General features: G+C 56.1%; 1 protein-coding gene across 1 annotated transcript in view; it reads right to left on the reverse strand.

Moving 5' to 3' along the window:
* Window positions 1-14,031, reverse strand: part of ZNF236 (zinc finger protein 236) — a 104,861-nt gene that overhangs the window by 3,584 nt on the left and 87,246 nt on the right. Inside the window, exons 26-29 of the mRNA XM_080821676.1 lie at window positions 12,156-12,343; window positions 4,770-4,901; window positions 2,597-2,794; window positions 1,441-1,570 (exon numbers count right to left, since the gene is read on the reverse strand). Of these exons, the coding sequence (XP_080677802.1) occupies window positions 1,441-1,570; window positions 2,597-2,794; window positions 4,770-4,901; window positions 12,156-12,343 (648 nt within the window). The remainder of the gene's footprint in view (window positions 1-1,440; window positions 1,571-2,596; window positions 2,795-4,769; window positions 4,902-12,155; window positions 12,344-14,031) is intronic.

Raw genomic sequence — 14,031 nt, forward strand, 5'->3', positions numbered from 1 at the left:
GCCCTAATCCCCAGGACTGGGCATGGGAGGGGGGCACATGCCCGAAGGATGAGGAGGTCACAGAGGTGGCTACGCCTCGAGTCAGGTGACCTGGGCTGAGTCACAGGGCGAGTACTGTGGCGGGGGCCAGGCCCGCGCCCTCAAAGCAGAGGGTTCTGTGGCCAGAGGCAGGAGGGAGCTGCAGGGACCCGAGGCTGCCCAGGGCCGTGGCGGGCGTGAAGGCGGCGGGCGCGCTGGGGGGTGTGGGAGTACCCGGCCCCAGAAGCAGGCCCCACGGCAACACACCCTCGGCAGGTCTCTCCAACCTTCGGAAGCACCCAGCTCGTGCTAGCAGGGCAACGGCAATCCCTACCCCTTAAAACCGTCCTTTTGAGTAGATACGTTAGAAGGGCAGCGGCATTGTCTTTCACTCAAAATTCTGTTTTGCTGAACACCTGGTCTATGCAGGTCGGTGCGGACCAGCAGGGACGTCACTGGGAACATCGGGGAAGGACGCTGACGGGAGAACCTGCCGGATATCCAAGGAGGTCTGTGGGCCCGCCAGGGACACGGGGGGCACAGAGGCCTCCGGGGAGGGGTGTCCAAGCTGACACCTGCAGGCCAATTGGAGATGACCCAGCCAAGGGAGACAGGGGCTGGGCAGAGGGACCAGCAGAGGGGACGCTCAGGGAGCAGAGTCGGGACTCCAGATGGCAAGGTGAGTGTGGGACCCCGAGGCTTCCCATGGCCGGGTGCCGCAGTCAGAGGGTGTGCAGCAGTGGGCGGGATGGCTCACGGGACACCGGGATCCCACCTGTAGGAGCTCAGAGGGGAACGAGAGGGGTGTGTCTGCCAGACACCCAGGGTTTCTGTCTGGCTCTGTGCAAACGCGGGGCTGCCCACCAGAGCAGGACACAGGTCCTGCCGTCCGTCCCGAGAGGACAGGCCACAGCAGACAGGGCCCTGGGATGGTGGGGTTTCCGCGTGAGCCACAGGCCACAGGCGCCTCGTGGGCCGGCAGAGGCGGAGGACGCAAGTGAGCTGTCAGGGAAATGGGCCAAGAGGCCGAGAGATGGGAACTCGTGTGTCGGTGCCGCTGGTCTTCCCCCTGGGACAACAGACCTGGGCAGGTGTAGGCGGTGACAGGAAGTCAGCAAAGAACACCTGAAGCCGTGAGAGGAGGAGCGACAATGGCGTCCCCGCAGCAGCAGGAGGCCGGGGGGGGGGGGGGGGCTGGCGCAGGCAGGTCCAAAGAGGCCACGGCAGCCCTTAGCGGTTCTATTTCCCGTGGTCGCCAGGGAAACCGCAGGGTTCTTCTCAAGAAGTCAGCACGAAGAACTGACGACAAACGAGGGCGACGACAGACCGCGGACCTGGCTTCACCAATCGCACGTTATGCCGAGTCCCATTTTCCCACCGGCCTCCGGAACCCCGACCGGGAAGCCCTCGGCCCGCGGTTACCTGTGTGGATGCGGCTGTGCCGCTCCAGCTGGCTTGGCTTGGCGAACGCCTTCTCACAGGTGTCACACTTGAACACTCGCGGCTTCTGGGAGCTCAGCGAAGGGCCGGCCTGATGCGTCTGCATGTGCTCCTGCCGCAGACCACACACGGAGAGTTAACCTGAGATCACAGCGGCTCTCGACAGACCTGCGCCACGGCCGCGGGGACCCATCGGAGCAGCAGGGACAACCCGAGGCCCCCGACACCCCTGATGCAGTAGGGGTGGGGGGTGGCCCCCCGGATGGCCCAGGGTACCGGCTGCGCGGCTCCGCAGGGCCTCTGCCCTTCCTTGTTGCCAATGACCTTGACGGTGAGTGGGAACATGGTCCGCTATTTGGTACGATGTTCCTCGCCTGAGAACTGTCTGCAGCGCTTCTCATGACTAGACGGGGGCTACGGGGTGGGTGAGGGAGGTCGAGGACAGTTGCCAGAAAACGCGGCAGAGGAAGAGACAAGGCGCACGGACGAGCTGTGGGTCTGGAGGGCAGGTATCTGGGTTCACTGTGCAACAGAAGGCTGGGATCCCTGGCGGGCTAACCAGTGGTCAGATGCGGCCACTTCTGGTAAGAAGGAGCGCTGGCCAGCAGTCGCCGGACGGGCTACGCGCCCCCCACCACAGCATGGCACCTGAGTGCGGCCCTGGACATCTTGTCCCAGAGCCGTTCCTCCTCCTCTCCCCGACTGTGCGCGTGTCCCAGAGTTCACCCAGCCCTTCTCCTGGCACGCGGACCCCATTCTCAAGGTGGACACACAGCCAGCTACCGAGGGTCCCCCTTCGCCTGCCGAAAGATGTGTCAAGTGCGGGTCCCCCGTGAAGAGGGGAGTTCCTGCTTCCCCCAGCCTGGCCAGTAGGTGCTGGCAGACTTACTACCTTCCGCTCTGCTCGGTGAGACATGGTATCTGTGTCATCTTTGTCATCTTAAGTCCTATTAGACCCGGACTCGGAACTGCACACGAACACGTAACCAGCAGATCTGCTAACACTAAATTCCCACTGACCTTTTCCTCCAAAAAGGGGAAATCTGTTAACTCTTTCCTTGCTGCGAACAAGAGTCATGACGTCCACCGACCCGGACCGCACCGAGCGTCTCTAACCCATGCGGACGGAGGCACATACCTTGAGGTGCGTGGCACGCTTGAAGGCCTTCCTGCACACGGGACACACGTGGATGCGCTCCCGGCCGTGCGTCTCCCGGCTGTGGTGCAGCAGAGCGGAGGCCGAGGCGAAGCTACGGCCGCACTCCAGGCACTGGTGCGCCCGGCCCTCCTTCTCCGGCTGCCCGCCCTGCACCAGGCCGGCCGACACGTCAGCTACCTGCAGCGGGTCAGAAACCCCGGAACTCACTCGGTAGCCGGAGTGAGCAAATGCACAGATGACAAGACGACGGACAAGACGACGACACACGCCGACAGCGGACGCCCGGCCCTCAGCTCGCCGTCACGGGTGGCAAACGGATCAGACCAGCCCACTCTTGCCCTCCAAGCAGTGCGGAGCGAACAGAACGGCGCCCTGTGTGTGACCTTCCAGGGCCGGCTGTGCTGGCTGCCGCCCCCCGCCGTGTCCTCACTGATAAACCAAACTGGGGAACCGCACACAGCGCTCAGAGCGATGCCGGCATGCAGCAGGCACTCTGTACACGCTCCTGGTGGCGGTAGTGACGGCTGACACAAGTACAGAGGACACGGCCCCCAGATGCTCCTGCTCGGGCGAGAGCTCTCAGCAGCCTACAGTGCCAGTAGTGCTTAGCGGGAGGCGAGTCCTCTCTTGCTTGCAGTACGGCGCTGCCCGAAACTGGGAATCAGAACCAGCCAGGTTCCCAAATCATTTTAATGGGGTGCCACTAACACCCCGAAACCAAAAAGAGCAGGCGAGTGTTGCTCAGCTTCTATAAATAAGAGTTCAGTTTTGTAGGTAAAAACTTGTCCATGACAATTTAGTGAAATAAAATTTTAAGTAATTATAATAAAAATTGATGGGATTTGTCAACATTTTTATCTAGTTTATCAAGTACTTTTTCATAAAATCTAATACACAGAAATGGATAAAATTTAAAGAAGACGACTTAACAACAAAAAATGTCTGCAAGGTGCGCTAAAGTCACCCGTCTACACTATAATAAAACAAACAACAGAAGGAAAACAGGAGTAAAACAAGAGATCAGAGGCGCTCGGATGCGGTCTTGTCACCCGCCACAAAGGAAGTATCGTCCCGTGACCTCTGTCAGGTGTGTGTGTGTCTAACGTGAGCATCTGTGTGTGTGAAGTGAAGAAACAATGGAAACAGACTGGGTGTTCAGGTCAGTGCAAAAAGCCTATTTCTTCTGAGTCAAAGAACGTCTGAACAGCCCCGGAGTGGAGGAGACACGAGGGCTCCAAGCCACACGCCACCGAGCGTGCTGACCCAGCGGCAGCTGAGAGCCAGCGGCACCCCGAGGACCCCCGTGCGCACCCACGGGCCTCCCCAAGGGCTGCGCTAGCGGACACGTGCCCAGCAGCGCACCCCAAGGCCGGTAGACCTTTCCAGCGTCACTGAGCCGCCACGGGGCACCAAGCCCCCAGACACAAACTCACCCTCCGCCGGATGAGCCCAGGTTGGGGAAACGCCCGGGCTGACCGGCTCTACTGCCTTTATACAAAAGGGGTCCTCGTGCACTGAAAGACCAGTGACTGTCCTGAAACACACCTGCTCAAGCTGCACGGGACAGGACGCTGCCCAGACCCCATGGCTATTCACCTCCTGCGCTTTCCCTCTAACTCGGAGAAGCAGTAAGGAGAGAGCGATCATTAGACTGTCCTGTATTCAGAACTGTCATTTCCTAAATGTCTTAGACCCTCAGAATATACATTTTAAGGGAAAAACTAGTCAAATAACAAATGGGCCACATGCACACATGTGTGTGTAGAGGAAAAAAGCACAACCAGACCCAAAGAGTCAGCAGAGGTTTTACCAGAAAATCCCTGGAAGGAACGGAGTGGCCGCTGCGGTCTGCCGCACAGGAGAGTTCCCCATGTAAAACCAGCCTCACCACGACTGTTTCTGCACCTTATTCTGCAGCACGAAACCCCGGCTCCGGCCAACCGCACATCGAGGAACAAAGGAGTCCGTCCCCACCGTTCAACACAGGCTGTCCCCCAGGCCCTGTGCGGCGCAGCCCCCACTCTTCACCCCCATTTGGCCTGAGAAGGCCCCCCAGGAGCGGCCCCCAGCCCTGAACCCTGTGGGACCAGCCCCTCCCAATCCACGTCCCTGACAACCCGCGACCGGGTGGGAACGCAGGTGTGTGGCGTACCTGGTAGGCGATTTCCTCACACGCAGTGGCGGAGGGCTGTGGGGTGTGGCTCACGAGGATGACCTGCGGTGACCCTGCTCCCCCTTGGCCTGACAGCGAGGAGTCCGTGAGTAAGGCTGGGAACTGCTGGCCCTGGCAAGGACAGACTAGTTGAGAAGTCGTGACGTTATCAAACCCAGGGGGAACATACACGATGCCTTATGGTGCAGCTCCTGGGGACTACACGGGGGCACGTCCCCAGAAAAGCGCACCACGGCACCGGCACAGGACGCAGCACCCCACGCCCACGCGTGTGCGCCAGAGAAATGAAACGCGCGCGGCCCGGAGCGCTCACGCACAAATGCCCGCAGCGGCCGCAGAAAGGGAGCACGGCCCAATAGCCAGCAGCCGGGGAGCAGACGGCCCAAATGAGGCGCATCTGTACAGTGGGAAACGATTCAGCCGGAAGAAGCATGGGAGTGCGTGGCCCAGGCAGGCCCTCCACACTGGGCTTCTACAAGGTCAGGCGCTCAGAGCAGGTGCGTCTACAGACGCAGCGGGGACTGCTGGTCGTCGGGGACATGGGGAGTGGCTGCTAGCTGCTAGCGGTGCCACGTTTCTTTTTGCGGTGATGAGATGTTCCAAAACTAGATGTGGTCGGGGTGCTCAACTCTGTAAGTACGCCGAAGACCATTAAATTCCACACTTGAAACACACGGGCGAACGCTACGGTATATGCGGCGTGTCTCCACAAAGCGGCAAATACGGAGAACGCGTACTTGTTTACAAAGGGACAACTTTGCCTTTGAGTCCTAGTCCCACTCCAGTCTGACTGTGGCCCTGGGACAGAAAGAATGGAGGGCGGGGCTGGGACGGGGCACGCACGGAGGGGCGTCTGGCCCGACCCCAGGCTCCAACTGGGAAGCCACACAAATTCGTGCACCTGCCAAATCAGCAGTGACTCTCGCACACGCACGTGGAACACAAGGATACAAGGGCCAGCGCGAGCGCGCAGAGGGGCACGGGGTCAGGAAGGGCCCTCGGCCGCAGTCGGGGGCGTCCTCACATCTCCCGGACAAGCCCGGCTCCTGCGGGGCAGAAAAGGCTGGAGCGGGTGCAGACGGTCAGAAACGGACTGAGACGGCGTCGAAGGATGGTCAGGGCCACTTCTCCTGGGAAAGGCCCCTCCTCCGGCACACGGGGACCCGGAGCCAAGGGTAGAGCATGGAGCAGGGGATAAGTGCACAAGGAGAGCATCGTGGATTCTAGAGAAAAAGAGCTTCTTAAATTGATTTGGATTCTCTGGTTTCCACACGCACGTTTAGGAAAAGTGAAATGACATTTTGGGTCTCTCCCTTTATCTAAGTCTTTTACACGAACGTGGCGTATTTTGGCAAGTTCCTAGCCGTACCACTAAAGCTTCACACTCGCCATCCCCCTTACGTGGGAGGTCAGCCGAGTATCACTGCGTTCCAGAACCTGTCACTTGGGACTCCTGGTCCTCGGCCGCCGCCGGCTCTGCCAACGCTCTTACCAGAACACCCAAATTTGGAAAATGGCGTCAGTCAAAATTAATAAATTCACATTTCCTAATTCTACAAATCAAGACAAATACTACTGCTAGCCAGAAATTCTGATACACATAAGAACCACTGTTGGCTCAATAAATTCACCTCTTCTCAGAAGGAGAGCTAAGGCCTTTGAGGCGCTGCGCTTACACGGATCTATCGAAGGGAAACGACGACCTTACAGAAGTGAGAACTAGACTAGCAATGCCAGGGGAAGGGGCAGCACGTGGGATGGAAGGTTCTGGGTCTTGACTGTAACGACGACCATACCTGGTTGTGATATCCTACCTACAGTTCTGCACGACGCCGCGACCTGGGGAAGCTGGGTAAAGGGGTACGTGAGATCTGTCTGTATCATTTCTGAAAACGGACTATGAACGAACAAGTAACTCAAAATAAAAAGTTTAATTTAAAAACTCCTAATACGATGTAATTTACTAGCTTATTACTGGTGTTTCAATTGCTAATATTAAGTACTCTCGATGCATACAACTGATTTAAAATTCAGGTGTCTAGTAAAATACATGCTCAACAATTAGCCACACCCAAGGAAATGGTGACTTGAATCTGCTGAAATGACGCCGTCTCCACACCCTCCTTCACCGGCTTGTGGGCTCACCGGCACTGTGTCTATGTCTCGGCTGTATTCTGGTTTACACGGAGGTGGAAGTTACAGGACTTCTCACCCCCAAGTGCACGTGGCGGAGGGGAGCAGGGCCCTGGGCCATCACCAGCAGACCCCAGGCCCACCCGCAGCTGCTGACTCACCCTCGCAGCGTGAGCCTGGAGATCCTGATGCGCAACCAAGTTTGGGAAAAGCCGCTCAAACATCACCCAGGCTTGCCACCCTGACGGGCGAGAGTCGGTGTGACAGCCAACCTGCCTCCCTGCCCCGTCCCTGGAAGGCAGCCTCATTCGGCATCTCCCTGTTCTATCATCTGGCCAGGGACGTGCTCTCGGCAGCCATCACTCCCATGCCCTGCACAGCTGCGCCGGAACTCCAGCAACACGGCGCTCAGCGAGACGGTCCAGCGCGCCCGCGGCGCTGACAGGAAGGAAGCAGGAAGCCTTTGGCAGCCCAGCCTGGGGCCCCTCCAGTCCCTAGAGCACACGACTGCTCGTGCAGAGCCCCCTGCTTTGTCGCGCCTGCCAACTTCCCATGCGGCTCAGGTCACATTCGGACTTCTTGGCACGTTTCCGTGTCTAAACAGGGTTTAAATGCTTTGTACCAGGTCCATTATCTGGGTGCTCAGACACCCAGATAATGGTGTTACTGCTCGTACAGTAAAAAACAAACAGAAAACCCACCAAACCTACAAGAATTCATATAAAACAGAATGCACTTCAAGCAGGAACCACCTACTTACTTTTGTTTTCAGAACAAGAACTGAAAAATCACTTTGCTTTCTTGAATAGTTGTTTTTGTTTTTTCATCTTAAGATTTTACTTATTTATTTGGGGGCGCCTGAGTGGCTCAGTGGGTTAAAGCCTCTGCCTTCGGCTCAGGTCACAATCCCAGAGTCCTGGGATCAAGCCCCGCATCGGGCTCTCTGCTCAGCGGGGAGCCTGCTTCCTCCTCTCTCTGCCTGCCTCTCTGCCTACTTGTGATCTTTGTCTGTCAAATAAATAAATAAATAATACTTAAAAAAAAAAAGATTTTACTTATTTGGTAGAGTGTGACCGAGCACAAGCAGGGAGAACCGCCGAGGCAGAGGGAGACGCAGGCTCCCCACTGAGCAGGGAGCCTGATGTGGGCTCAATGCCAGGACGTGGCATCATGACCTGCTTCACCGACTGGGCCACCCAGGGTCCCCTTGAATAGATTTTTAAGTGAATGCATGCATTTCCTTATAAAACTGTCAGATTTAATGGCCTGATCCCCACACCTACCACCAACAGTTCAAAATTTGGAAAGAAAAACTCATGTTAAGTTCTTAGTTGAAGAAGAAATCCTTAGGACTCACCAATTTTTCTTTCAATAACTCCCCTAGTAAAGCAAGTACAAAGCTACTGCTCGACGCAGGTCCCCGTCCATCACGGAATTTTATCTTCTACTTCAACAGGTTATATTTCTAAGTAAACTAGTTTTCCGTGCATCAGAATGATCACTTACCCCACATAATACTCCGCTCTAGTTGGGCTCTTTGCAAGTTTAAAATGACGATTACTTGCAGACACACATAAATGTTTTCCTCCCAAACACTGTGCGGTCACAGACCTGACCAGGCCCCTTGGGTGTAAGCCACTGACACGGCCACGGGAGTGACCACCGAGACCACACCCCTCCGTGCTCTTACGCCACTTTCTCCCGCGGACTTTGTAAGGAAACAAAAACACAGAGAAAGGGTACACAACAGGGGGCCTGCGGGGCTCCATCAGTGAAGCGTCGGCCTGCGGCTCGGGTCATGGTCCCCAAGTCCTGGGGTCGAGCCCCACGCCGGGCTCCCTGCTCAAACGGAACTTGCTTCTCCCTCTCCTCCCTGCTCAGTGCACTCTCGCTCTCTCTCCAATAAATAAATAAAATCTTAAAAAAGAAGAAAGGAAAAATGGTACACAATCGATGTATGTTATTTTCACGTCTTTTTAACATTTATAATCCATGGGCTCACACTCCTGGGTCCCTTCAAGGGCTTTCGGGAAGCCCTGGTTGTCCAAGCGTGGAGCGAGTTTCCGCACGGACATGGGGGCTCACCGGCTGCCTTTGCCCGTGGCCCCCTCTGGCCGCTCTCACGTCACCTCCTCGTGGAATGCAAGGGGCACGGGTTGTGAACCACGTGAAGGGATTAATTATTAAACCCTTCGGTATTTGGGCCTCTTGGTGACTGACTCTCACCTGTACTGAACAATTATTTATAGAATGGTTAATTTCTCACAAGCACCTTTGATTTCGAGCTCAAATTTTTATGGTCATAAACAATTCTAATAATTTACATATTTACAAGCATTTCCATATACGTCCATCAACCTTTCGACAATAAGATGATGGGTTTTATTTGTGTAATAATTCACTGTATTTAGGAAAATCGCATTCATAAAGCTAAGACAGGTTTGACCTGGTTTTTTCAAATTTTCAAAGTATTAGATCATTGTGAGCCCCATTAAAGTCTGGCAGCTAACAGAAAAGATTCCAATAAAACTACAGGATTCCTATTGGTGATTTTAATACTACTGTTATACCATGTATGCTAATGAATCAATTTGGGTTTAAATTTTTGACTTGGTAATTTTGGAAAAGTAAGCCAGAGACTACAGGTAAGTGAGGTAAGCCACAGGCACACAGGAGGGAGCTGCCGTCTGACTGGACCAACCTCAGTGCCGCCCCTCCCACGGCTCTCAAGCCCGGCCAGCCTGGACGTCCGCGCTGGGGCAGAAGACAGAGAGGACCACAGACGCGGAGGACTCCCTGCCGAGGCATGGTGTGGTCTGCCGTGGCCTGCCACGGCCCTGGCCCACAGATCGGGGGGAGGGGTCTGCTATCTGCGCTGGGTGTGACCATGGAGGAAGGAGGGGCGCGGTGAGCGGACAGCAGAGACTCTTTCTGGCCACGTGAAGAAACGTGGACTTGGTGCTGAAGGCAGCAAGGGACCACGGAAGGGTTTTCACCACAAGAGCAGCACATACACACGTCCCTTTTGGAAACTGCAAGCAGAATTACCAGGGGGCCGGCTGATGGAGCCCCAGTGGGACCAGAAGCCGTGCCTGCCACTGCGCTCACCCTGCACATGGGCCTTCCTCACAGCGCTGACCCTGTCATGGGCAACACTTGGTTCCGACGCCCTCCGAGAACCCCCTCGGGGCAGCAGCGTTCTCCTTGGCCCCAATCCCTGCACCTACTTGGGGGGCGTCCACAAGCCAGCACGGGGGCAGGACCGGGGCCCAGCAGCTACCCTGTGCCGAGGACAGACACCCCTAGCCAATGTTCACTGACTTTAAAAATGGAACCTGGCAAATACTGAGAACTCCCGCTTGAGCCCTCACTGCAGCGGCAACGGTCGTTAACTCTCAAAGTGATACGATTTAACAAACAGAAAACAAATCCATAATCATAGAAATAAATGCCTCTCTGGCTTTTTCTGACCAAACCTTACCCCCCCCCCCACCCCGCACTCCTGCAAAAGTTATTCAAAGGCTTTAAGTTTCACTAAAATTTGTGTCTTAAAGAATTTTTATGTTATGAGTACTTCTTTACTATAGTTACAAACGTCCAGTGAGAAGCCACCAGAGCCTGAGAACGGATGGACACAGGCCACAGGACAGCAGCCACACCCCATAGACGACCGCACCCTGCCAGTGCTGGTCAGCGGTGAGGTGGCCCCAGGGCTGGGCTATGAACTTTTGTCTACAGTCGTCACCACGAGAGTCCCAGCTGGGACGTAAGGACATAGCACCCACCAAACACCAATCAGGCTCCCTGCCTCCTGCGTCCAGAAGGAAAATACACCACTGACATCAGGATGGCTTCTCCGGTTCCAACTGTCACTTCAAAATGTAATACTAATTTTCATAACCTAGAAGGGTGATGATGACCTGACGAACGGGTGTTGAGTAACGCAGGAGGGGAAGGAAACGTGAAACTGGGAAGAACTCAGTGAGATCCTTCCTTCAGCGGCAGAAGAGACGCAGGGGAGGATACCGCAGCAGGCCCCGGCCTCCAGCACCCCGCAGCCCGGCACGTGCTCCCACAGGATCTGACTCCCGCCAGGGGCCCTGGGGGGCTTCTACCAATGGAACAGGACAGCTGAGCAGTGGTACAAACCGCCGGGGACTGGCTCCGCATGGGCTGGGCGAGCACACATCCCTTTCTCACAAGCGGCAGAACCAAACCCAGAGTCCAAACAGTCCCGTGTGGCTGGCTGTGACGGGTCAAGCTCTCCCACCCAGGACCGCACAGCCTTCAGTCCTCGTCGGGTGCGGCAAGCCCAAGTGCACACGAGCAAACCCCGCCCCGACCCCGGCACATCCCGCTGTGCTCACAGAGGGAGAGGTGCGTAGAAAGGGGACGAGCAGGCAGGGTCCTGTAATCCATCTTCATTATAATCTATCACGGTTCTCCTAATTAGACTCTGAAAGGCGTCCGGTGTCTCAGCTCAGTGCAGTATCCAACATGCACAGCCTTCGACCCCGCACGTCGCAGGCAGTGGCCTGAGACCGTAAGTCACCGCGAGTGTGGGAATTCCTACACTACTTAGCAAGACCCCGAGCACTCAAAACGGCCCTCAACAAACTCATAAAACTCAATGCGGCACCACCACTAGAAAACACGGCCACTGCTGACCACTGAGGTGGGGGCACCGGGGGACTCAGGCGGTGACGCATCCGGCTCTTGACTTCGGCTCAGGTCACGATCTTGGGGTCATGGGTATGGCCCCACATGCCCTTCTCCCTCTGCTTATCCCCCCACCACCCCGTTCGTGTGCTTGCTCTATCTCTCTAAAAAAATTGATACAAATCTTAAAAAGTAAAAAGAATTAAAATATCACTGATAGGGAAGGCAGTCACAGTGTAAGAGGGAAGTTCACAGCGCCTGACACACACGAGCTCACTCCCAGAGAAACGTTCACACGCGTGTCATGTGTCTGCATGTAAAGGTTCACAAGGATAGAGAGACACTAAAAGGTCAGTCATAGTTCCATCTGGGTAGTGGGATTTTAAAATAGTCTCTTCTGTTTTATCTGAGTTTTCCTGTTCTCTCCTTACTGCATCTAACACATTCGTTGTATTTTAATCAGGAAAAAAAAAAAAACACTTCAATTTGGGAAACGATGTTCAGCATTTACAGTTAGGAAAGAAGAAATTAAAGGATGCCCTGGCCTCCCACAAAGGGAAGGGCAGCCCCTACCTGAGAAGCGATGTTGAGCGTGACCGTGTCCAGCCCTCCGGAGAGCAGGCCCTGAGTGTCGGCCAGGGTCAGCGTGACGCTGGCATCTCCTCCCACTCCTGACGACGCCATGACCAGGTTCTGAGCAGACATGGCCGATGGAGACATGGGTGTTGTCGAAGGCAGGCTCCCAGGGGTAGTGTTCAGCTCTACGAAAGAGGAGCGAGCACGTCAGCGGCGCAGCTGGCCAAGTCTGACCGTCACGGGAGTGAGGAACTCATCTGTCAGAAGCAGCAGGTACATTACCTAAGCTTCTGAAATGACACCGAGACAGTCCTAGAATCTCTCACTGCAATTTTATGGCCAGACTTCTCCGGTTTCTAAACATTTTTATGCGTAAATATACTCTGCTTAAGTATAACATCAAGGAAAACACAGAAAAGAGCAAAAATACAACCCTACGGTCCGAGTCCCTGCTGCTAAGGCAGAAGAAGGAAACTGCCAAGGATTTCCGGGACACTGTCCCCGCCTTGGCCCAGAGAGGAGCCTGAAGAGAGGACCGTGTGGGACCCATTGAGCATCGACCAGCAGCACGGCTGCCGGTGCGACCACACCTGCGGAGCCCCCTTCACCCTCCTGTGCGTCGGCTTGGGCTGAGACATGCCGCATGTACCCCTTTAAATGACAATTCGCCCCACACGACGTCTTCATTCCGTTGGAAAAGACAAGATTTTTTAATTCTCCCCTTGTAGCCAATGATAAGAGAAAGGAAGCTATCCGGGACAGACTCGGGCAAAGGAAGGCCTTTTCTTGTACAGAACAGAAACTCATGCACTCGGCTGGCCGATGAGATGGGCTGAGCGACTCTTGAGGGCCTGCGGCGGGCGCCAACGGAAAACGAGTTCTGGAGTTTTCACTTGTCAGTGTGACACACGTGCACATGCATGTACACACGCATGCACGCGCACACTTCTCACCAGCCGCCCCTGCCTTCATCTACCACATGTGACCTTCAGCTCCCACCGCGCCAGCCCCTGGGCCAGGGGCCGCAGACACCGAGGCAGTGACTAAGAAAAGGTGGAAACACTGTGTCCTAATCGGGTTCAAAAACAGAACAGGAAGAGATGCCTGGACTCCTCTGCTGGGCCGCGGGTCGCGCCAGTCCCGAGCGGTCAGGGGCCCGCGGGGAGCCAGGTGACTTACTCGTAACTGGATCCTCCAAACACGAGGCCTCCACAGACCCACACTCTGGGGGTCCCACACTGTGCTGCACAGGTCTGGAACCTTCAAAAGCCGTGCAACCGTCAGGAGGCTGAGCCTCTGTCCTGCAGTCGCCCTCAGGGCTCCGGACCCCGGCTCAACAGACCCCGCCGCTGAGCACCTGCGCGGCGCGGACCTCGGGGACACACCCGGGCTGTGGAGTGTGGATTTGTGGAGGTGCGTGTTCTAAGCACTGCGGTTACCAGCGCTGGCTTAGCCACAGGCTCTCCCTGCAGTCTGGCACGTGCCTGCGGCTGCGACGCCACCAGATGGACAGTGAAAAGCAGGCCCCGAGAACACGGTGGTGGCCGGCGACGTGAACTGGGGTTCACTCATGATCACTAGGGTGAAGCCTGGGGTTGGGCCGTCCGAGCGCCCGGTCGAGGGAAGCACGTGGTGAAAGGCTCACGGGCAGTGTAGCCACAAAGAGCGAAACCAAACGCTAACAGGGCTCGCGGTGACTCACACGGCTGAGACTTCACACCTTACCCGAGCCCCCGAAATAGAGGAATGCCTGCTCTCCGCTCCCAGCAGCAGCCCCGGACCCTGATGATCGTTAATGTACGGCGGGGGGAGGCGGGGGGGGGGGGGGGGGCGTCCAGGACTGTGCGGCACAGGAAACCTGAAGAGAAGACAG

Source organism: Martes martes (assembly GCF_963455335.1).
Source record: "Martes martes genome assembly, chromosome: 13".
Lineage (NCBI taxonomy): Eukaryota > Metazoa > Chordata > Mammalia > Carnivora > Mustelidae > Martes > Martes martes.